General features: G+C 36.0%; 3 protein-coding genes across 3 annotated transcripts; 1 reads left to right on the top strand and 2 right to left on the bottom strand.

Annotated features, from left to right (window-relative positions):
- Positions 1–1,492: 1,492 nt before the first annotated feature.
- LOC18592223 (uncharacterized) lies at positions 1,493–2,295 on the bottom strand. Its single transcript, XM_088809046.1, has 2 exons — positions 1,950–2,295; positions 1,493–1,900 (listed from the first exon to the last, which is right to left on the bottom strand). Exons 1-2 carry the CDS (start codon positions 2,280–2,282, stop codon positions 1,493–1,495), a joined length of 741 nt encoding a protein of 246 aa, XP_088665172.1. The 5' UTR covers positions 2,283–2,295.
- A 3,887-nt stretch (positions 2,296–6,182) lies between these two features.
- On the top strand, positions 6,183–18,318 carry LOC18592221 (sporulation-specific protein). The gene is made up of 12 exons (XM_007018817.3): positions 6,183–6,459; positions 6,925–7,016; positions 7,371–7,509; positions 8,846–9,046; positions 9,263–9,385; positions 9,608–9,645; positions 9,722–9,851; positions 10,585–15,063; positions 15,767–15,922; positions 16,129–16,230; positions 16,313–16,455; positions 17,691–18,318. The coding sequence occupies exons 3-12, from the start codon at positions 7,432–7,434 to the stop codon at positions 17,968–17,970; spliced, it is 5,730 nt and encodes a 1,909-aa protein (XP_007018879.2). The 5' UTR covers positions 6,183–6,459; positions 6,925–7,016; positions 7,371–7,431; the 3' UTR covers positions 17,971–18,318.
- Positions 18,319–18,807: 489 nt separating this feature from the next.
- Positions 18,808–21,136, bottom strand: MUB6 (membrane-anchored ubiquitin-fold protein 6 precursor). The gene is made up of 3 exons (XM_007018816.3): positions 20,600–21,136; positions 19,628–19,798; positions 18,808–19,288 (listed from the first exon to the last, which is right to left on the bottom strand). The coding sequence occupies exons 1-3, from the start codon at positions 20,727–20,729 to the stop codon at positions 19,233–19,235; spliced, it is 357 nt and encodes a 118-aa protein (XP_007018878.2). The 5' UTR covers positions 20,730–21,136; the 3' UTR covers positions 18,808–19,232.
- Between the last annotated feature and the right edge of the window lie 3,694 nt (positions 21,137–24,830).

The raw sequence follows: 24,830 nt of genomic DNA, 5'->3' as shown, positions 1-24,830 counted from the left end.
CTTTATCCTCAAGTCCTTGTCAGGAAATGCCAAGATTGCAAAATTCCAAACAGCATGGCATAAAAAAAGTCAGTAAATCAGCAACTATAATATTATCCCTTGCTCACCAAGCTAAAAATCTACCTTCCAACAAAATCGAGCACTTTATACGTTCCCCCTTCCCTTTCTTGTCCCTGTCTTGGAAAAATTGCAAGCCGCCATGAAATAGTCAGAATAAACAATAAACTCAGCTCTTGATTTTGTGCTTGCTTGCCCCCCAAGCTGAGGAAATCGATTTTTCAATGAAAGAGTCTGGTGGTTGTTTCTCATCAATGTTCAAGAAGATACATCCCAGTCATGTATCAACATCAGAGCATGGCAGAAACGAAGTAAAGAGTTATGACCACGATAAAGGTTAACTGGAATTATCAGCTGCCTAGTCTACTGCTCTCTGTTTCTCCTCATCTTTTTGGACATGTAAGATACTGCTTAGTAGAGTAAGGGGTTCTCCTTGCTTTCTGTTCTGCTTCATTTCTGACTCACCTAGATGTCAGCTGCACCCAACAATATGTGCTTCTGCCTGAAATGTGAATTCAACCATATTGTAACATCGACCGGCGGATCCTTTGAACTCCTGGCAATCAGCTTTGTATTAATCTTATGATTGTTGTTTACTATGCTTAGCCTGCTGTCAGGTTGGTGTGATTAACTTATTGTTTCATGCTTGAACTTGTATATATAGCAGCCTTTGTACTGTTAAAATGGTTTGTGAACTTTCTTTACTAAGTTTTACCCTCTTTATTGGTAATGTTTTAGCCAAAAAATTGGCATCTCATATGCCATAGACTTGGTTTGGATCGGTAGATTAATAATATAAATCAACTATCACAAAAATAATATAACAATATAATATAAACTCTAAATTAAAATAAAAAAATTTACAAAAATTAAAACTATAGTACCTAATTATTAAATGTTTATTGCAAACAGTAAATGAGATTCATAGTTTTATAAAAATAATAACATAACAAACTTCTTGCGTATTATTTGAAGAAAGATTAAAGTAAAAAAGAAAGAGTAAATGATAAAAAAAATTCAAAAGTGAATATTATAAATTGAATAAAAAAAGATAATTTGTTTTATATATAAGAAAAAAATAAATTGATTGCAAATAAAAGAAATAGTTGAGGAAAAAAAGTTACTGAAAATTATTAAATACATATTACCATTACTTGATTGGAAATATAAAAAATAGAGAGTAGAGAATTAATAGTATGGTGAGAATTGAGAAGTGATAAAAAATTTAAATTTATTAAGTATATAATTAAAAAAGTAAAAAAAATATTATTTTATTAATTATTTTGTCTTTTATATGAAAAATAAATTAAATAGTTGACAATTAATAAAAATGTAAAAGAGAGAGAAAATAAATACCTAGTAGGACTGAAAAAATAAATAATTATTTTAATTTTTATATATTTTTAATATAATTAATTATATTATTATTATAAAATTAAAAACTTAAAGCCACCGTTTTGATGATTTTTACCCTTGAGCCGGCAATGACGAACAGTAAACTCTGATGAGGGAAGAGTGTTGAAAGAGGAGAATTATTCTCATAATTATTGCTTAATATTGACAAACCAAACTCATCAACCTTTGACACGTAGCCGTAGCTCATAACGAGGGACAAATGTAGACAGGAAGCAATTTCAGTTCCAAGCTGAGCTACATGCATAATAGCACCAAGTAAAGCATTCATGAATTCTATATCACCTGCAGTACCTTTGCCTTTTTCATCATTCAAATTCTCCTCAGATCCAATATGCACAATTACTAAATCAAATTGGCTGGTATCTAATATCTTTCCTTCTTGAAATCCAAGCAACCCCAATAATTCTGAAGCCAAACAATTAATGGACTGTGCAAAGGTAAAATTGATATTTCCAAATAATCCATTCAAATGCAACAAAAGATTTCAAACCATAACTGTTAGTCAGTAGAGCAGCTCTCATTCCCATGAACCTGTCTGACATGGTTGGAATCAAGGATGACTTCTGGAACTTTGCTTCAGTAGAAAGTTGCCCATTCTGGTTAAAATATGCCTCGCACGCATCCATCAGTACCGCAAACTCTCTTACTATCCTATCATCCTCGCTTTCTGAAGGAGGCGCATTAGGGAGGCTCAAAAAACCACAGTTGGCTTTAGATGCGAGAGAGTGGAGGTGGGCATGTGATGGCTCAATGAAACGGGCCAACCCGTCCCCGTATAACACCAATCCTCGGCTTGGCTTGTTCGCCATTGCTGTTACTCAAAAAGCTCAAAACACAAACTTGAAACCAAAAAGAAAAAAGAGATGGAAGGAAAGAAGGAGAATCAAACTTCGGATATTATTTCGCACCAAATATATATTTATATATAACCTAGCACATTCCCAATTTTTTATCAGTAACACCCTCTCGTGCTTCCTTGAATGAAACTTTCAAAATTGTTTTTAAGTGAAATTAATATAATATAAATCATAATGAAAATAGAACATAAACTCTTCTAAATCTATACTTTGAGTATATGTCTATTTATATTTTTTTCTCGAATATACATATAGGAGATTAATTTATGTCACGTTATGAATCAAATATAATTTAAAGATGTCAATTTCACTTTATGAATCAAATATAATTTAAATATGTCAATTATATTTTCAAATGAAAAAAAAGAAAATAAATAAACTTCGACTCAAATTATGTAATTTGTATAGATTTTTATATATACATCTAGTAGAAACTAGATGCCACTTTTATATATAAAGTATAATTTTTTACATTAAATCAATTTGAGTTTATTACCTTTATAATATACACAATTTCAAATATAAGACGAGATTTCTTGTTATTATTTCTTTTTTGATAAATTGTCACATGTTAATTCATTATCTTTACATGTCAAGAGAGTATATTAATGATGATAAAGAAATTTCACATCCATATTTTTTTCACTTACTTTTTGATTTATTACAATAATAATTGTTATTATTCGAATAACAAACTTCCATTCAATAATAACCGAATCTTGTAAAACCAATTTCTAAACACATTTCGCACAAAAGCTTTGTCTGTGCATAATTTCTTTACCCCACTCCAAGTCATAATTGAATCATCATGTTACTGTGACACTTAATGATCCAACTTAAATTTCATTTAAACCACTATCCATCAATTTCTTGATAGGTTAAGTAATGTGATGGATTTGATTCATTTCATTGTTTAATAGACTTTAAACATTCGAAACGAGAAATTTCCAAAGGCATGGAGGCACGGCCCTCAGAAAAAGACAAAGGGCTACCCAGTGCCAACGAAGAGGTGAGGTTCGAAGAACGAGTCTACACTCCAAGGAAAAGGGAGAAAAATGCCACATCTTTGCTGACGCATACGCCATCTTCAAAACTTTTGACGTTAACTGTTAGGTGTTTTAGCACATATTCGCTGACGCCACCGTCCCTCTCTAGGTAGAATCCGACACTTCCTCGCAATCGACACCACAGAAAAGAATTCAACAATTTCAGGCTACCAATTCCTTGGCCTCCAAGCCAATTCAAACCTTTATCCCACATGAGACATGACCCTACATGGAAGTTTCGCTCTTTCTCCCCGCGACAGCAGCCTATAAATTTTCCAATTTCGTTCCAGAAAATTAATCCCATTCATTTCGTCCTAATTCTGCCCTCCAAGACAAGTCTGATTAACAATCATCTAGCTCGTCTGAATCTTTGTTCTATATATAGCAATCTAGCAAATCCCAGATTTCCTAGTTCAAGTTTCTGTCAGTTAGGCAATGGCTGGAGTTGGCTTTGCAGGAGTTGGTCTAGCAGAAGCTTACGTGATGCGATCTCTGCATAAAGAGAAAATGAAGAAAATGGAGAAGGAAGAGGCAAAGACTGATAGGATTCTCGATGAAGAGAAGATCCCTGGTGGTTGTTTCTTCTGGGTGTCTAAGAAAAGCCACTCTGCCAAGGTTGCATCTGCTGATTCTACAGAAAAACCTACTCAAAACCAAATATGAGATGACAAAAGTTGTCTTGGGGGACCTTGTTGGTTTTTCTTTAATTATGGGGCTTGGTCCTAATTAGATATTTTTTTGGTTTGCTTTGTTTAAAATATATTGGGTCTTTAACCTTTTGGTTTGGTACATATTATGGCCACGGAAAAGACCTTTTAGCTTGATAAAAGTAGGCATATTAGGCAAAGCTTAGCATCTGTGTGGTGAGGAACTGATGATTCTGTACTCTTATTTGCACCAAAAAAAGGAAACAAAAAAAGAGGTCGATACTTGCAAATTTTGTTTTTGTACATAAATTGAGCATCAATATATATATTTTTCCCTTTTTATAGTAAAAATTGTTTTTTTATTGTGATGAATGGCAGCTACATTTTAATGGGAAAGAAACTGGACCCATGGTTAAGTTTGGGCCTCTCTGTTTCGGCCTAAGGGTTAATATCAATCAAGTCTCTTCATCAAAAGTAATAAAGTAGATCAGATACAACTAATCATGTCTCCACCTCTCCTTAACCATGCCTAAGCCTGTACACCAAACCCACTTTAACCACCTAATACTTTCTTTTTTACCCTTTTTAATTAAGTAAAGGTCAAAGAGACCAATTAGAAATATGATTATGAAGTTGGGATTAAAGTATTAAATCATTATCTCATAAAAGATATACTACCATTGTTTCTAATGTAAGATCTGTTCATGGGAAGTGGGGTACAAACCCATTCCAATCCCACAGGATTAAAATGTAATCCTACTAATCAAATCAGAAGCTGATCCCCCAGCCGCCCTCTTTTTTTTTTTTTTTTGACTTACATCTTTGGGGGGTGCATGTGCTTCCTGGGGCTATCACGTGCAATGTCCACATGATGGTGAGGGGTGTATCACGTGATAAAGGGGTGTGGTGACGCTAGCTTTTAGCTTACCTGTGTGACAAGATACAATGAAAACTCTGAAATTGGAGGCCCTTTAACCAGAAAAACAAAGCCATGTGCACAAGGTCCATCGTGGCCGCTGAATATGACCCCACGATGACAAATTTCCATGCCAGAGTTCATGCACACACCTTGCTCCTGGACCAACCCAATCATGCACCAATGCTTCTTTTACATTTTTTTCCCTTGGCTGCTACTTGTTGTCTACCTCTGCAACACTTAAACTACTTTGATTGGAATTATGGAACAAAGTTTACTTCCCAAATGGTAGACCCAAGCATGCTCTAGCTTTTGAAGTTACAGTCTATCACCATATTCTCTTCTAGACCATGACAAATCTAGACTCGCAGACCATCTTCTGTTGAGTTCATTAACTCAACAATATTTGAGTTATTTCATTAAAGGGTTGTCTCTCAATCATGCTATACCAACTTTTCAGAGTAAAAATAGACTTGACTACGTTATAGTAAAAAGTCCAAATTAATTGAGCTTGAGCATGTGAAGCTACAGAAGTAAATTATAGGTAAAACTTTTATCCAACACTCATTTAATATTTGTTTTAAGAGCCAAATTTACATATAATTTCAATCACAAATCCAAAGTACCAGTCACTGAGTCACTGGGATTAAAAAAAGAAATAAAACATGATAAGGTATGTAAAGGAAAATTTCCAAAGTAAGGAGTGGAAGAATAGAAATAAAATTGTAACCATTTTGAGTAAATCCATGGTGGTCCAGAGGGAATAGTGATCCCCCCAAACAACCATCAAATTTCAAAACTCAATTATGAATTATGAATGGTCCAGCTAGGTCTGAAGTGGAGATCAGTCATATATGCCTGAATCATGGTCATTGGGTCAGTCAATTAAATCCCTTTTACACCACTGAAAAACTCCAAAAAAGCTTCAGATTAATCCCTGTAATGAAAAACCCAAAAAGGGGGGGCTTTTCAGTAAACTCAAAAGGGGTTCATACCCCACATAAGTATATTCATAATGGCAATTAAAAATCCTGATTTTATTAATTTGCAATAATTAGCAAACAATTGACAACAACTCCAAGCTTTGGCGGGATGTCTCTTTTCTGCTAATACAAATCAAATCCCATCCTTTGAAATCTGAAAGCTGATATTTTACCTGCAAACAAACCTCCATTCCACCTTATTATCTCTCTTCTTTTTTTCTTTTTTTTTTTTTAATTTAAATCAAAGCAAAACCCCAGAATTTTCTCCTTATTTACGCCAACTAGAACATCTACACACTCTCCCAAAAATCCCACCCAACATAAAAGTTTACTACAAAACACCCACACAACAAATAATAAAGAAACCCAACAGTTCGAAATATAAAAAAGACAGCCTTTTTTTTTCTCTGTCCCTCTCAAAACTAGCTCTTTTTTTTTTCTCCTTATTCACCGTGGTTGTGTCTGAAAACAGAACCTTCTCCGTAAAGATTCGTCTACTCTTTCTTCCAGCTTAAGCACCTGCAGATCCGCTACTAGGTACCTACCCTCATTGGTCCTCAGCACTTTTTTTACTGATGTATTTGGTTTTCTTTTTCTTTGAGTGGTTAAATGGACTAAAAATGTCAAACTTTTTACATGGATTATTGTTTTTCTCAATTGGGTCCATTTTTGTTTTTGTTCTTCCAGTGACAAATCTGGGGGTTCTTTTTTGTATTTGTTTAGATATTTTGTTAAAAGAAAAAAAATTAAGGAAAAAAAGAGTGGTGGTGTGAAGCTTTGTTATAGGTGCTATTCCTTTTTCTACATTTGGCTGTGGCATTTGGTTTTGGATTCTCTTTCACTCTATTCCTTTCCCCTTTTGTGTCAGTCTTTTTGAAGGTGGTCTTTTGCATCTTTGTTTCTTTTAAGTGTGTGAAGTGGCATTTTCTCTTCTTTGCTTTTGTCTTTTTTTGAGGTTAAAAATTTTGAAATTCACTGTCTTTTTTTTTTTTAATAATAAAGGGTTTCGATCCGAGATTTTTTCAAGTCAGCATTTTGAAGTTTGTTTCTGGGGTTTGGCATTTTGGGAAAGGCCTTGCCTTTCTTTGAATAAGGTATGTTCTGGAATTAGCTATTTTCTATGTCTCTAATTTGGCTTTTAGTTCAAATATTCTCCTTACACTCCTTCAGTTTGGATCTTGTGTTGGTTTCTGAAGTAATGGCCGTGATCTGAATTGACCTTGTATGCCTTTGGGGGTTTGAAAAAACTGTGTCATTTGCTGTTACATCTTTTTTCCAAATTATGTTACTGTCATGATGAAGTAGACTTATTCATGGGATCTTAATGCTGGCAGTAGGCTTTGGATTTCAAGCATGTGTCATACTTGCACTTGAACCAGCTTGTTAACTGGTCTCAGCTGTCAAAGTTGGAATGATATGGTCATATTTCGGTTATTTGTTATAAGCAGGGGCAGTTTAATCAAAGGGATTGTTATGTCATACAGCTGGTGATTAATTGATTTGCTGGTAATGTCGAGGGTCACTAAGTGGAAGATTGAGAAGACAAAAATAAAAGTTGTATTCCGGTTACAGTTTCATGCTACACATGTAAGTTACATTTTGTGTTTGTGAAATTTTGTGGCACATGTTTTTTTTTAAGTTAATCCCTTCTTGATCTCCTCAGATATATGATTAAAACAGGTGAATGAATTGGTATATTAGAATTTATCTAACAACAAATATGTACCAAATTGAACAATGTAGCTTATTAAGGTGTTTTAAGAAATCCAATAACTATGCATTGAATGTATAACTTCAGTTCTATTATATGAATGTTCTAAGATTCTCACCTAGCCAATTTACCTTTTATGTTACTCTGCTGTGTGACTGCATTTTCATGTAAATTGCTTCATTTTGTAGGAAACATATATTTGAAAGCAAAGTATTGCTTTTAAGTCTTTGGCTTGTTCACAATTAAAGAGTTTTAGGTCAACTTTTTTGGCACTTCAAACAAATATTTCCATTTCCCAAGGAAAAAATTGGTAGGGAAAGTTTACTAAATGGTTTTAGATTGTTCAATGTTCCGGAGTTTTAGAAGGTCAACTGCTTGAGAGATCAATTTGTATGCAGTAGCCATGAATTTAGTCTTTAACTCATACCTTCTTCCAGAACCTGTTCCATGACTGCAGATTGCAGATTTGAGTGTATGATACACCCTCCTATAAGAGTAGTGTCAATCCTCATGCTCCTGCAATTGACACCGGACCATCTTGAGTCCTGCATTTGGGCCATGATGTATTGAAAATTGTAAAGATTTTTAGAAGGTATAAAACACTCAGTGGTATATATGACAACATCCATGTAAATGAGAAGAAAAAACAAGCAATTAATTGGAATGTCCATCCATATGATGAAAGTTAGAATTTAATGCTTTGATTGGTAATTATGTCAATGCTTTATGTTATGCCTCTTTTAACCTTGTTGATTCATATTAACCATAATACTGGGAGAAAATTTAGAATGGTTTAACATCAGTCCGCTAGACTGAACTTCTTGAATCATCCAAGTGAATCCTTTTCGTCCATTTTATCTAGTCTGTATGTAAAATACTCTTATGTTGTTACTAATTGGTAACCTTTGAGTTGCATGCCATTTTACATTGTTTAATTGTTCATATCAACCGTAATAGTGGAAGAAGAATATGATGGTTTAATTTTACTCAACTACACTTCAGCCCTATACTGGTTGAATCATCTAATGAATCCCTTTCTCCATTTCATCTGGTCTGTGCTAAAAGACTCCCAAGTTTCCTACTATATATATTGCTTATTTAATATGTGATTGTCTGTCCATCTTTCATCACTGGGAAATATATTCTGATGCATCATTCATCTTGATTGTCGCAATGACTGCATACTATATATATTTTTTCTGCACAATTCAGATTCCACAAAGTGGATGGGATAAACTGCATATATCCTTCATTCCTGCTGATTCTGGAAAAGCAACTTTAAAGACAACCAAAGCAAATGTGAGAAATGGAACTTGCAAATGGGCTGATCCAATCTATGAGACTACGAGGCTTCTCCAAGACATTAAAACTAAACAATTTGATGAAAAACTCTATAAGCTTCTTGTGGCGATGGTCTGATCCTAATCCTTATACTTCAGTTGCAATATTTGAGCGTGCGTTCACACACACACACACACACTCTTTGCATGATTTAAATTTGAATTGCAAATTCTGATCTGTAGACAGTTTATTCCACACTTCTAGTCACAGTCAGAACAGATTTTCTTACCCTCTTCTTGTTTTGACTGAGATTAACTATGTCTTTCACCTGAATCTGATTGGCATCAGGGTTCCTCACGATCCAGCCTTCTCGGTGAGGCTACCATCAACCTTGCTGATTATGCTGATGCATCAAAGCCTTCTATTGTTGCATTGCCTCTCCATAGCTGTGATTCTGGAGCTATATTACATGTAAGGTTTTTGAATTTCTCAAAACAGTCTTGGGGGAATTTTGGTAGTGCTTTTTGGATCACTCAGGTCATTACATGTATTTAGAGGCTAAAATGTTTTTGTGTAGCCTACTCTGAAAAGTATGTGGAACTCTTTCATGCTTGTTGTTGAAGTTTCTTCTCTGTTATTAGAGATTAATAGTGTTTTATGCCTAAATAATGTTTAATTTGTATCGATTGACAGGTCACTGTACAACTGCTAACCTCTAAAACTGGTTTCAGGTATATACTAAAAACATGTAAACTTCTTGGTTCAGCTAATTTCAACTAGCTTATCTGTAATTACACTTGGTCTCAGGGAGTTTGAACAGCAACGAGAACTTAGAGAGAGGAAATTGCAGGCAGGGCCAGATCAAAATGGTCCTGATCAGTCATCTTCTGGGAAAGTATCAGTTTCTGAGGAGAGCGTCAACAGTCACATGGACAAGGTTCAGTCATCTGTTCTTTTGGATTCCTAGATATTACTATATTTGTTGTATAGTAGTCAAGGTTTTTTCCTTTTGTTTCGTACGTTTATTCTGAGATCTTTACACATATATAGTCTTTGCTGGAAAATGCATAGTAGATCATATGTCTTTTCTTTCCATGACAGTTATTGAATAATACAGATTGCAACATATATTCCTCTTGAAGAGGTGTTAATTCAGATTACATATGAAAGTATTAGCGGTTTTAAGGTCAATCAGATCACTTCTTAAAGAGATGTGATGGTATCTATTTCCTGGTTGAATCTAGAAGAATATTAAATCACAGAGATAATGATTAAATAGAGCTTGTTGTTACTAAGAATGCCATTAATATTTGCATGGATTTTTATGGCTTTGCTGTAGAAACCATGGAAAATGGTGTGCTTATGAGCTAATGTGAAGATGTTATTGAAAAGTCAAGATGGTTAAATGAGCAAAATTTATATTGTAAAGCTCTTTAGCAGTCCCATGCTACAATACCAATATGCAGAAGCACTTTCAAAAATAAAGTTTTCCCACAAATTTAGGTTTCTACATTTTGGGTGAAAATTAGGTTATCTAAGTTATATGAAAATCTATATTATAGGCTCTTTAGTTGTTCCAAGCTCCTTTATGAATGAGCAGCAAGTGCTTTCCTGTTGCCTTTCACAGTAGAGGATAATCTAATTTTTATGACCTTTTCTTCTGTATATAGGTCAATACAAGGGTTAGATTTAAAGAAAAATCTAAAGAGCACCATTTGCTTGAAGAAGATGTTGGCCTGAATGAAGAATACGGAGACTCAGCTGTTGGGTTTGATGGCTCTTCAAATACTTCAGAAAGTTTATATGCAGAGAAGCATGATACGTCCAGCACTCATGAAATTGACAGCCTGAAGAGTACAGCCTCTGGTGATTTGGGAGGACTTAGTCACAGCCCTCAGCAAGAGAAAGGGGATCCCTCTGATCATCAGATTTTGGCACAGGGGACTAACGATTGGATTCATGGCTGGAGTTCAGATTATTCTGCAGATAATGACTTAACTATTGCTTATGAAGAGAATAGCAGACTCAGAGGATGCTTAGAAGTGGCAGAGTCATCTATTCAGGACCTTAAGGTGGAAGTAAGCTTGTTACAAAATCATGCTAGTCAAATAGGTGCTGAAACAGAGAAGTTTGCTGAGCAACTTGTCACAGAGATTTCTTCAGGAGAAAGGTTGGCAAAAGAGGTTTCTGCATTAAAATCAGAGTGTTCGAAGTTGAAAGATGACCTTGAGCAGATGACAAATTACAAACTATGCCCTGCATTGAGCAGCAAAGAAGCTATTAGGAAAGACCAGGATCACTTATTTCAAGACTTAGAGGTCACATGGTCAAAGGGGCTTTTAGTTATGGAGGATAAGATACGGGAACTTCAAAACAAGGCATGTTTGAATAACCATGAAAGAGACCTTAGGTTCCTTCATGCAGACTTGGAGGCATTGCTTGGTATTCTGCAAGATCTCAAACAAGGAACTCAAGAGGAAATATCTGTTCTTAGATCAGTACCATCTGAGAGATGCAACATGAAGGGGAGCAGAGAAATTAGTTTAAATAATGGTGAGCAATTTATACCAGAAACTAGTTTTGATGCAGAGCTTTACCAACCGGAACTAGGCATGGTTCCATGTGTTAGTTTGCCTGGTCTTATGTCACATGAACCTGATTCTGTGGGTGCTACTACTGCAATGAAAGGCAAAATCTTCGAACTACTGAGAGAGTTGGATGAATCAAAAGCCGAGCGGGAAAGCCTTGCAAAGAAAATGGACCAGATGGAGTGCTACTATGAAGCTCTTGTTCAGGAGCTCGAGGAAAACCAAAGGCAAATGCTGGGAGAATTGCAGAGTCTCAGAAATGAGCATTCTGCATGCTTGTATAGGGTGCAATCTACTAAAGCTGAGATGGAGACTATGCAGCAAGATATGAGTGAACAGATCTTGAGATTTTCTGAAGAAAAACAAGATTTGGAATCTCTGAGCAAAGAACTGGAAAGAAGGGCTATTATTGCAGAAGCAGCACTCAAAAGAGCACGTCTTAATTATTCAATTGCAGTGGGCCAGTTACAAAAGGATCTCGAGCTACTTTCTTCCCAGGTTATGTCTGTGTTTGAGACAAATGACAATCTCATCAGGCAAGCTTTTGTAGATTCTTCACAACCAAGCTCCCAAGGATACTCAGAGATGGTAAAGAATCGGGAATTGGATCCAGAAGAATTCCAACCTACCAAGCCCTTGCATTGTCAAAACCAGTATGTAGGGGTGAGGAAACAGCAGTTGGGTGGAGATATCCTTTTAGAGGACTTGAAGAGATCTCTCCATTTACAGGAAAGCCTTTATCTGAAGGTTGAAGAAGAAGTTTGTGAAATGCATTACCAAAATGTATACCTAGATGTGTTTTCAAAGACTCTACAAGAAGCTTTGCTTGAAGCAAGTGCTGATGTTAAACATATAAAAGAGAGAACAGATGAGCTTATGCGGCAATTGGAACTTTCAGTCGAGTCGAAGGAGTTATTGATGCAAAGGCTGCAGAGCGCTATGGATGACGTTCATTCCCTTAATGAGTACAAGGCTACTTGCATTGCCAAGTATAATGATATGGCTGTGCAAAAACAAACTTTAGAAGCCAATGTAGAAACTGTCACCCATGAAAATCATCTCCTTTCTGAGAAGATAACTGAAATGGAGCACCACTTGATGGAATACAAAAGTTACAAGAGCAAATATGATGCCTGTGCCATGGCAAAGACAGAGTTGGCTAGTTTATTGAAGAAGGAAACCCTGGAAAATGGTAATCTTCGAAATGAGAACTCTTCTTTGCAGGAAGATTTGAGAATGATCAAAGGTGAGTTTGATGAATTGGTTACTGTGAAGACAAACTTGCAGAATACTGTTGACTTTCTTCGAAGCAGGTTGCTGAACTTATTGTCATCTTATGGCAAAAATTTTGATGAATTGTCCCTCTTGAGTGATTTGGTTGGTCAGGATATTGAGTCCAAGGACTTAACATCTGTCATGGTGTGGTTAGAGGAGGTCCAGCATAATGCACATGAAAAATTTCTTCATCTCTTAAAGGAAAACAAAGAACTGATGGAAGAACGAGATAAGGCTCTGGTGTCATTAACTGCAGTGGAATCAGACATGGTGCTGATGAAACAGAAATTCGAAGGTGATATACGAGCCATGGTGGATAAAATGGATTTATCTAATGTAGTGGTACAAAGGGTTCAGTTAGAAGTTGAAGCTGTTGCCGGAAAGCTCAGGGTTAGCTCTGAAGTTGAAGAAACTTATGCACAGCAGCAGAGAGATCTTTTATCTGATATTGAGCACTTCGAAGCTGAGCTGCAACAGCTTACTTCTAAGAACAGGGAGATTGCTGAAGAACTCTTGGTGTTAGAGTCTGTCAATGAAGAACTTGGAAGTAGTAAGCTGACCGTGACTGAACTTATGGAAGAAAACAAAGCTTTGATGCAATCTTTACAGGATAAATCTGAGGAGTCATCCAAGCTTTCTTTGGAGCTTAATGGTTTGAAAGAAAGTTTGCGTTCTGTGCATGATGAGCTGCTAGCAGAAAGAAGCTCGAAAGATAAATTAGAGAGTTTGGTTACAAACCTTACTTCCCAAATGAATGAGAAGCATCATCAGTTGTTGCACTTTGATCAGCAGAAATCTGAACTTATCCATCTCAAGCAAATGTTATCAGATCTAGAATTAGAAAAATCTAGAGTTTGCAGTCGTTTACAACAATCTGAAGAATGCCTTAACAATGCTCGCAAAGAATCTTCTTCTATTACTTTTCTGGAATCTCAGTTGTCTGAAATGCATGGATTTTTAATAGCTGCAGACGTTAGCCTCATTTTCTTAAGAAAGCGGTATGAGACCTGGACTGCTGACCTTGTCTGTCAACTTTCCCTCTCCGAAAGCCGCCTTGTGGAGCTTCAAAAGAAGCATCTTGATGCTAAGAGCATGCTTAATGGTTGTCTTGCTCGTGAAGCACACTGCATTGAAGAAAATGCAAGATTATCAGCGAGTCTTGAGTCCCTAAAATCCGAGTTAGATGCTTCAATGGCTGAAAACAGGGTACTTCTCAATAAAAATAGCTCTGTAATAGCTGAGCTTCAGGAATACAAAAGTAGAATTGAAAAACTTGAGTTTGGTTATTGTGAGGATAAAAATCAGCATGCTCTTGAAGTCGAAAGGCTGAAGCAGTTACTGGTCAGTTCTCGGGAAGAGATTGATAATCTGATGGTATTGAAGGAAGAACTGGAACTCAATGTCGTAGTACTCAAAGCTAAATTGGACGAACAGAGCTCTCAGATAACCTTACTAGAAGGGCCGAATGATGAGGTGCTGTTGCTGCAGAATCAGTGTAATGAGCTTTCTCAAAGGCTTTCTGAGCAGATTTTGAAGACTGAAGAGTTCAAAAACTTGTCCATTCATTTGAAGGAGCTTAAAGACAAGGCTGATGCAGAATGCATTCAGGCTCGGGAGAAAAGGGAATCTGAAGCACCACCAACTGCTATGCAAGAGTCCTTAAGAATTGCATTTATCAAAGAACAGTATGAATCACGGCTACAAGAACTGAAGCACCAGTTGGCTGTCTCCAAGAAGCATAGCGAGGAAATGCTATGGAAATTACAGGACGCCATTGATGACATTGAGAATAGAAAGAAATCTGAAGCTTCTCTTTTGAAGACAAATGAAGAGCTTGGAGTGAAGATCTTGGATTTGGAGGCTGAGTTACAATCGTTGATTTCTGACAAGCGTGAAAAAATGAGGGCTTATGACCTGATGAAGGCTGAACTGGATTGCTCAATGATTAGCCTTGAATGCTGTAAAGAAGAAAAACAGAAACTTGAAGCTTCTTTACAAGAATGCAATGAAGAAAAATCTAGAATTTTAGTTGAACTTAGCATAGTGAAAGAATTGCTCGAGACCTCCACATCAACCATGAGTGTTCAGAAGGAAAGAAATGACAAACTGAAAGATGGTTGCATCTCTGACGAGCTGGTTGTCAATAATGCTCCAACTAGCGATGTTGATCTTAAATATTCGGAACAAGATACTTCAACATACACTGAAGAAGCAGAACAGGCGTGCTTAGTTCCCATTGATGAAGGTGACTGTACAAGGGTACTCAGAAATATGCAACCTGAGCAGGTAAACTTTAACGTTTTGCTTGGAATATCTTCTTCTAACTATTGTTTTGTTCAATTACTAATTCACTGTTTGTTAGTGAATTATAATTCTAAAATTTTCATTTCAGCAAATGATTCTGTTGTGTTTTATATATCTGCTTTGCATTATCTTAGACTTAATGGTATAATTTTAGAGAATTTAGTATGTTGATTATTGACTTACTGTAACATGCTGAGAAGTAGACTTCACTTAATGTCCTTTAATAACAGCCCTTAGCCTTCCATTCAAGTTCTTTTAGCTTCATGGTAAAAGATTTTCAAAGCATAATCTTAGAGAAAAATTTATTGATCATAATCAAACAGGTATATAAGCTATGACATAATCTAACTTTAATCAGTGGTCTTAATGCTATCTCCCTGGTATTCTAGTTCTTGCCTGTTGCTTGGCATCTCCTGCGTGAAGTGCTGATCTTAAGGTCTTTTTAGTTCTTTTGATGAGCTATCTTGCATTTTTGTGCTGGACTGCTAAGTAATTAATTTATGCTAACTGGTAAAAAAAGTTTATTTCAAATTTACCCTATTTCCTTTAGCAAGAATCTTGGACAAAAATGATCTTTGAAGGAAATGTTAATATACTTTCATTTATACTTTGTCTGCTGTGTGCAACCTTTCAATTTACGTAGTGAAATTTCTTTGTAATGATGATTTGCTTAATTGTTTATCAGGATTTTCTTGCATCGAGCAATGTAAATGGAGTTCAAAGTCTTGCACTTGTCAACCCAGAGAACTTGCTGAATAGTGATGCAAAACATCTAGCTTTAATCAATGATCGTTTTAAAGCCCAAAGTCTAAGATCTAGCATGGACCACCTAAACAGTGAGGTATGTATATCTTGTAAGCCAGTAAGGTGCAAGTTAGTGAGAATCCAACTAGAAGTCATTTACAATTTCTTATATTGTTGAGCATGAGGGAATGTTATATGTTAATCTTCAGTCATCAGTTAGCTTTTTTACAGTTGGGACAAAATTTTTTTAGGATAATGCTTAATATAATGGTGATTAATATACATTTTTTTTTGTGCTTGTAGCTGGAAAGGATGAAAAATGAAAATCTGCTTCTTTCAGAAGATGGTCATCATTTCGACTCTAAATTTCCAGGTTTACAGCTGGAATTGATGCAGTTGCATAAGGTGAATCATATGGACCTCTTTACTTCCATAAGGTTTTGATAAAAGCCATTCAACCAGGCTCTCAGTTTTGGCCTTTGCACAGGTGAATGAAGAATTGGGAAGCATGTTCCCTTTGTTTAATGAATATCCAGAAAGTGGAAATGCATTAGAAAGGGTACTTGCATTGGAACTCGAGCTCGCCGAGGCATTGGAAACTAAGAAGAAATCAAGCATCCTTTTTCAGAGGTATGTTATGTCCTAGAAAAGAACATTAGTCTGCTTTCTGATTCCTTTCAAACTTATTGACAAAATCATTTGATTAAATCTCTCACTTGTCAGAAGCTGGTGATTAAGAAGCAATTTGCTTTGTCCTAAGGGGCTTGTATAGCTTTGACCTTGAAGGTTACTTCAAGAAATTTGCTGTGTCTTCCATGTTTAAAGTTCTAAACCTGGTGCATATTAAATACCTAGGGACTAGATTGTTGCATGCATACATGACATTTACAAGAATAAGTGGAAATTCATAACCCTCCCTTAAATTTTGTTCTGCGACTTGTGCATCTCTTTGTCAACCTACTTTCAAACTAAGATAACTGGCTCGCATGAAATAATTTGTTACGTGCACACTATCATGATCTACATCCACTCTGTATGAGTTCTATTTATACCAGGATTAGCAGGTGTTGTATCTTTGTTGCTGTCTGCAACCTTTGTAAGCTAACTATAAGTTAATTATTTTCCTTCAACTTGTCTGTAGTCATATTCTCAAATGTCTGTTTTTTGTGTGCTGAAATTGTTGGCTATAACATGCACTGATCACTAAGTTACTACACTAACAGAGCATGGGTCTTGTGAGTCTGGTGTGGCTATTATGGTACACACTTGTGTGTGTGTACTGTGGCTCATTTTTCGTTAACAGATTCTGGCTTTGGCCAAGATTTATTTGGTCACAAAGATGACTGAAGCAACCGTTTTGGTGGCCTGGTATCTGGTGTACCAGTAATTTGGGTGCAGCAATCAAACCGATTACTGGTCTCCAGTTATTCCTTGTATACCATTCAGAGTATGCATCTAGATACGCATTTAATTTGCTTGATCTTTCCCCTTTAAAAAATTTTAAAAACCATTGCCAGTCATGTATGATGTATCCAATGAGCTGAAAGAAACATTGACTGGGAAATTCTCATAGGCATCACTTGGTATATCTTCTGATAAGTGGAATCCTTGCAAAATTATCAACCCTCTTTCACTACTGTTCACATCTTTTACTTGTGCTTTCCCCTGGACTTCCCTTTACTGATTTCGTTTCTCCCTTTCTGAGCCTCATTCACACATGATATGTCCAGCAAGTTTGGCCAGAAAATCTTAATTTTATTATAAATTGCAGTCTGGGGTTGGGACATTAAGACAAGTTAGTTTAAACTCTAGCCCAGCAAATGGAACATCAAAGAAATTTGACATAACTTTCTCTTGTGGTCCAGCTCTTTCTTGAAACAGCACAATGATGAGGAAGCAGTGTTCAAAAGTTTTAAGGACATCAATGAGCTAATCAAAGACATGTTGGAGATAAAGGGAAGATATGGAGCTGTAGAGACTGAACTAAAAGAGATGCATGAGCGATACTCTCAGCTAAGCCTTCAATTTGCAGAGGTTGAAGGAGAGAGGCAGAAACTCATGATGACACTCAAGAATATGCGGGCATCCAGGAAGGCCCAAAACTTGAATCGCTCCTCATCAGCCGCTCTTGGGGACCATTCCTAAGCCACAAGAACAAACTCGGCTGTGGAATTCCTGTTTGCCATGTCCCAGAAATGACCACTTCACAGGGTTAAGTTAATGACAGCTCCTTGTCATTATATTATCAAATTTCTTCAGAATTCACAGGCTATTGAGCTATTGCAGAGTTCAAGTTTTTCAAGCTTGATACACAATGTCAAAAAGCAAAGCAGCTGTATTTTATGTAAATAAATATATATTTCCCGGTCTTTGTCACAGGAAACTAGTATCATAAGATATAGATAGATGTAACACTTGGACCTTTTTCCCCCGGTCCTAGTGATTGAATTCTTCTATTGTATAGTGAATCAAATTCTTTGATTGACAGAATCATTTTTATTTCATTACTAGAAACAACGGTTCATCCCTTGTTCACCTCATCTTTCCCTTTCTCTGCTTTCATTTTTCTGTACTGCCACTATTTCTGGCTGTAGTTTGTTGATTACCTGCTTTACCTTGTGTTTTCATTTTTCACCCCCATTTCACTTGCCTTTGTCTCTTGTTTTGCTGATTTGGATGAACCTTGTTTTCACTTCTGGGTGCTTAATGTTACCTTTAAGAAGCGAGTTCCATTCAATCCAGTGGTTAAAGATTGAATATCTTTTCCAGTAAGTATAAATAAAAAAGGAAAATGCTAACATCATGATCTCAAAATGAAGAATCCTGTAAGAATTTTCGACTCTGCTAATCGAGTGCTTGTACTCATTTCTGGTAATGGTTCTGGTCCTGCTCTTAACTTTCTTTCCTTGGCCATGGATAAGCATTGAATTTTAGTTATGCTTCATGGCTAAAAATAAAAGAACGAAACAAGGAGAAAGGATATAAACCATTGTCCTCAATCTAAGGCTGCTCACCATCTTGATGAAAAAGATAATTCTAAACGATCAAACATGGGGTCATCTGGTATGCAGGTGACACAAAAGAATCACATTTTCAAGAGCAGTCTAACTAAAAATAACGAAATCAATAATTTGTCCTATAAATTTCTTTTTTGAATCTTTTTTTGGTCTATCATCAACTAAGCTTCAAATTCAACACCCCTTTCTTTCACAAGCAATAATGGAAATGCAAGGTTTTCCAGTAAAGCAAACCACACAACTTTTTTTTTTCTTTATGTTTCTGCTGTCACCATCATTGGTAATCCTGAAACAAGTAATGTTGAAGAATTGCATCTCAACAGCTGTAACAGGAATGTGTTTGAAGGGGCCGGCATCAGTAGAACAAGCATCAGCAATCTCATTAGACAGCTACAAGATTGTGCATGCACAGCTGCTTTTCTTTGGAGAATCATTCTGTTGTTTCTCTGTGGATATAATGTCTGAGTGTTAGTGTTCAAGTAGGGATACAGCATGCTGATCGACAAGAGTTAGTACATGAAATAAAGTACACAGTACAGGTTAATGTAGTACTAAACACACACACAGACACAGACACGATAATGTGAAGATGGTTAATAAATACCAGAAGAAGCGCAAAAAAAGGTTATTTGAAATCAAATGCTCCATAAGAACCCTTCACACTTGATGGAATCAGAAAAAATCGTGGTATAAACGAATTTCAGTGGCTAAAAAAAGCATAGATGTACCGTAGCCCACAAATCCCTTCCACATGCAATGAATCAAATACATGCCCTGTGGATTACCATTGTTTTTGTCTGACAAAGGAAGACGCAGAACGACATGCATTGTGATTACGCCTCCTGGAAGCTCACCAACCGGGAGTCTGGACTCAGCGAGTGTCCTGTTGTTTTCAAGTATCTTTCCAGCATTAATTAGCTTCACATCCTGTATTGTCTTTGGGCAATTTTCTTTGTCTGTGAAACAGAGAACAGAATTCCAGGTGAAAACATAAGCTAATTACACACCAAAACACAATGTTGTAATAACAAAACAAGAATTCAGATACAAGGCACAATATGGGAGGATTAAAAGCAATATACTACCTCAATGTACTAAAAACAAAGGGCACTGAAGGATAATATATGACAAGAGACATAAGTGGAAATCAGTATATTGCTCATACAAGTAACTTAACTTCGTCCGGTCATCTAAATTGAAATTCAGATTGCACAATGCTATATGTGTAACCATAGGCATTCTGGAATGGCAGAGTGGGTGTTATGTTTTCACCTGTCAGCCTAAATTAGCAATGAAAAATAGGAACAACAATGCATCCGACAACTTCTTACACTGCCTTTCTCTATTGTTAACAAGTAGGAATCCAACAAAATAAATCATTGACCCTATATTATTCAAGAAATCTGTATGTTATTGATCTAAATTCATCTTTGAGTTCCTGTAGCATTGGATCCAACATTATGAAAGGGTAAAGAAAAAATAACCGATCACCCAAATTTGCCACCTAAGAAGAGAAGTAGCAAAAGTTAAATCAAGCGAGTAGGGAAAGAGTAGAACAAAGGACTCGTAACAGAGTCAACCAATTTGCAAGCATACAGTACCTTCACTCTTGATACAGAATGATTTTCATTTTTGAATCAATGAATAACAAGACAAAGACGCTTTGCCTACAAGATAGACTAATCGGCAAAAGACTAAAAGCACAAAATTCATGATGCATACAATTATAAAGGTAAAAATGAAAAAGTTTGAGTAACCTCTAGGCCACTGTGCAAGTATTTTCTCTTTGAGGGATGACACAGTTGTAGCTGGACTATACTTGCTTGGACCAATGTCAGTTCCATCTGCAAGCCTGAATTTGAGCTCTACTAAATCTTCTCCAGCCATAGATGAAATTCCCCCACAGAAGAATCCACCTCAAACTCTCATGCTAATCTCTAAAAGACCAGTCTTTTTTCCCCCTCAATCAGATTGAAAGAACTGTTCACTATAAAGCCTTTCTTTTTCTGTGCAGAAGAAGTTCGACAAAGAACGGAAAGTTTGCTTCTTGTAAAGGAAAACCAACAACCCAGGATAATCTTTTTGCAAAATTCACTGCAAAAAGTAATCACTTGAACAATGAGGAGACTTCAAACTCCATAAAAAGAAGGGTATTTTTAGAGGCTTGAAACCTAAGAGCTGGGACTGATCAGAAATTTGGGATAAACAGTTCAGATAATGAGGAGAGAGAAACCTTTGCAACTTGATGTAGAAGGAGAAGAATGAAACCACGCAAATAGGAACTGTCCAAGTGAGATTTTTAACCTGAATCTAACAGAAAATCCAATGATATGGAAAGTGACACTTTTACATGGTCACCCGTTCATTTTCAGTCTAATTACTAAAATAACCCCACACACTAATCCATTAAATGAATATATGACTAAGATTAACTAGTGGATAAAACTGGCTCATACAATTTCTTGGCATGCAACTTTGAGGAATATGAACTTAGTCAATTCCATGTAACATGTTCAAGACATGCAAAAACTCAGATTTGTGGAAAGGCATTTTGGAAACATGGCCACAGCAGAAAATTGGACGGTGAAAATTCTCAGAAAAATGGAAGGAGATGTGAAAGTTCTTGAGTTCACTTTAAGAAGTTGACTCAACAGCTTAGGCAAGTTGGAAGATGGAGGGGGCATATGGTGCTGAGTGGAAATCACGTTTTTATCACATTATTAGTGAAGTCTAATTAATAATTGGTTCTTTCTGAGTTCTGAATGTGCAAGTTGAGCACTGACAAACCACATTAGCACCACTTTCTTCAAAAAGAGAGGAAATATTTTCTTCTTGTTCATCTCTTTTTCTTTACCATCTTAAATAATCCCAAAGTCTGATATTTTTGCAGTAACTTCCCACCAATGTGAAAAGTGAGAATTATCAAGAAATTTCAACCTATTCAAACAAAATAATGGGGACATTAGAAGTATCATTATTGGAAGAACTGTTTTTATCATATTGAAGAGACTGGCTCCTTGTGATGGTGACACAAGAACAATTAGCAATTATTTATGAGCAAGCCTCATCTGACTGGCCTGCAAGGACCACCAACAGTAGACAGAGAAAACTTAGGTTGCCTGATTTTAAGGCCTACACCATAACGATACTGTCAAGTAAATTATGCAGCAATCGATGGCCAAGATTAAAAACTCTACATTTGATTCTTCCAGGTGAACAGAATCATACTCCAACAACAGAAGGTTAAACTAATAATGCAAGAATGAAGAATCATTATCATTAAGATAAATATATAGGTTGCATAATGGAGAATCTAACACCATTTGATGTTTATTCAATATTAATTTACTGTAGAAAAGACTTGTGGGGATGCTAGGTTGACAGATTCTTTTGGAGCAGTATGGAATCGCGGCCACGCCAACAAACCCCACATCACTATGAGGATCAAAGTTAGGGAAAGCCAACAACCGAGTATATTGACAATACGATGAATAACAACGAAAATTTCCGAGGCCAACTAGCAAGACCAAATCATGCCGTCCAAATTGTGACCAATTCAGCTTGAATCTGTCAATGGCAGATGAAATGACAGAGCTGAAAGCAGCCTAAATCTTAGCCCTAAAAGCAATCAACATTCATTCAAATTATTTCTAAATAAACTACTACTTAGGTTACATCAGAACTAACTACATCTGAATCAGGATGCCGAATTTCCCAGCCAAAGGCTGACTAATCAGAGATTCCTGGCAAGATAGCAATCCTCCCCACCCCAACAACAAGGGACAACTAATGAAATAGCAGTCAAATTCGAAGGGAAGAAGTTAAATGTCAAATCCTCTATCTTCTATGTTGGTTTATTTTCCACCACCCCATTTTTCAATGCTATGTTACATCTTCTGCAAGCAAATTCTTACAATTGTTAAAAGAGTTCCATAAAAGCTGAGAATCCAAAATGGCCACTTCCTAAACGGACTCATCGTTGTCCCCACCATCATTTATTTTTACTTGTTACTTTTCAATATTTTGGAAGTTCCACTAGCAATTCAGGCTTCAACCAAATTAGTATAACTCTTCATAATCAAACAAGTTAGTTTATGACACCACAAGCCATCAACAGCTTGTAAATAAGCAGCAAAAAGCACACCGCAATCCGAAATTCTGTATAAAATGGTTATAAAATCACCCAGATAATGAGATAAATACATGAGACACTGTTTTACATTTGGTAGCTGCACAGCAGGGAGGTCCACCACTAAAAGAAAAAGAAGACTCAGTGGAACTATGAAATCCAGGAGAATATACTTATAATAATAATGTTTCCCTAGCATAACCGACAGAATATGACTTAGATTCTTGCTTTAGCCTTTATACAAAAAATTCAACACCCCCAAAGAAAAAAACAATTAATAAATACATATAGCCTGGCTAGAAACTAGAAGTGGATTCTTGTCTTTCATCTACAAACTATGAAAAGAATTGCACATGATCCATGATCTTGGCTGAAATTAGGGCAAAGTAAGCTGTAGATTGATATGTTCCAAGATTAAATAATAAGTTAAGATAAATAACTAAGGTTTCCAAACCAAATATGCAACTATGATAATGGATTAGCCCCTCCGTACATAGCATTTCATTCCCCTTAAAGAACCCTTGTCCTCATGGGTTAAGTTTTGGGAAGCATCACGGGAGCTTTCCCTTGCCAATCATGGATACCATACATGTATTTTTGCTTGCAGAAGTTTTTGTTCGCTTAAACCACCAACACACTTGAAAACATTTGAAAGGATATAATCAGATCACAATCTTCTTTTACGTGGCACATTTTGAGAATATGAATGCTTATAGCACTGGACATTTGTAAGACCGTTCTTTTTTCTTCTCAAGGAATATTGTGGGCTTGCAATCGAAGTGGTGCCAAGCTGTTCAGATCTTCAGCTGTATCCTTGATATCAGTTGGTGCTAATCGAAGGGAACATGCTTCTATTACTTGATCCAACGAAAAATCTTTCATTACTCTATTTTCTACTGCTTGGTACAACAGAAATTATAGATCAGCTTCTGAATAAAATTTCAGCATTTGCCAAAAGATTAATAACCTGGTATTTCTTCTTTCTTTTTCCACCAATGAATGTAGCACCTAGTTCTTCCTCTTTAACATAGTAAACAACCAGCACCCTGTAAAAGACTTTACCACTGTTAAAGAGGTGTTTATTATTTCTGTAGCAGCTCCCATGTTCCAACGAGGAAATTAATGTTTTCCCAAGACAGAAGTGGACTCAAATAGCTTCAACTGTCTAATTTCTGAAGTGCCGAGTCTTTTCAGATTGGCAATCCACTAGCAATAATCGATAGAGCTCCACTTTGAACTGATATGACAGCATTCCGGCATTAAAGATGAAGTCACTTAGAAACCAAAAGAACAAATGCTAACGTTATCAGGAACTGTAAAAGTCTACGGAAAATGAATAATATAACAAAAAGTTGATGCTTCAGAATTACAAAATAATTTCCAAGTGCCCCAGTTTTTGTCCCTTCCTATAATGTGCAGGTGCCGGTTGCCAATATAATGTAAATCTTTCATCACGAAGCATTTTAAGAGTAGGCTAAAATTCCCTGGAAAAGATATGCTTTGTGATAAGATTTAGAGGGTTTAGTATATTTAACTTTGAATAATTTGACATACTTAGCTTCTATGGTATTATAAACAATATTCCCATTCTGATTTTCCATTTCCTTCTAAGAGTTTAGAAGCCAAACCTATACATCGACTATTTCCTTTTCCTTTCCCTTTTCCTTTTTATGAAACACAAAGTAAAAAGAGCAGAAGTTGATTTATTCTATATATAAGGTATAAACCTATCATTTGTTTTGATCTTTCCTTCTGGTTTGCTGATGTCTTTGGAGTGGAAAATTTCTAACAGAAGAGATGACTACATCAATAATTTTGTTGATTTTGAATCTCAATTATGTATTGTTAATTATCATAAA

The sequence above is a fragment of the Theobroma cacao genome, chromosome 8 (genome assembly GCF_053813885.1).
Source record: "Theobroma cacao isolate CCN51 chromosome 8, ASM5381388v1, whole genome shotgun sequence".
NCBI lineage: Eukaryota > Viridiplantae > Streptophyta > Magnoliopsida > Malvales > Malvaceae > Theobroma > Theobroma cacao.
The sequence above is the reverse complement of the archived record's forward strand: the minus strand, read 5'-3'. Positions and strand labels throughout refer to the sequence as shown.

Coding starts and splice junctions, on each gene's coding strand:
- MUB6 (XM_007018816.3), bottom strand. CDS start 20,729: ATGGCTGGAGAAGATTTAGTAGAGCTCAAATTCAGGCTTGCAGATGGA. Junction 19,799..20,599: donor ACTTGCACAGTGGCCTAGAG/GTTACTCAAACT, acceptor TCTGTTTCACAG/ACAAAGAAAATTGCCCAAAG. Junction 19,289..19,627: donor TTTGTCAGACAAAAACAATG/GTAATCCACAGG, acceptor TTATATCCACAG/AGAAACAACAGAATGATTCT.
- LOC18592223 (XM_088809046.1), bottom strand. CDS start 2,282: ATGGCGAACAAGCCAAGCCGAGGATTGGTGTTATACGGGGACGGGTTG. Junction 1,901..1,949: donor GTTATGGTTTGAAATCTTTT/GTTGCATTTGAA, acceptor ACCTTTGCACAG/TCCATTAATTGTTTGGCTTC.
- LOC18592221 (XM_007018817.3), top strand. CDS start 7,432: ATGTCGAGGGTCACTAAGTGGAAGATTGAGAAGACAAAAATAAAAGTT. Junction 9,047..9,262: donor ATAAGCTTCTTGTGGCGATG/GTCTGATCCTAA, acceptor GATTGGCATCAG/GGTTCCTCACGATCCAGCCT. Junction 15,923..16,128: donor TGGACCACCTAAACAGTGAG/GTATGTATATCT, acceptor TTGTGCTTGTAG/CTGGAAAGGATGAAAAATGA.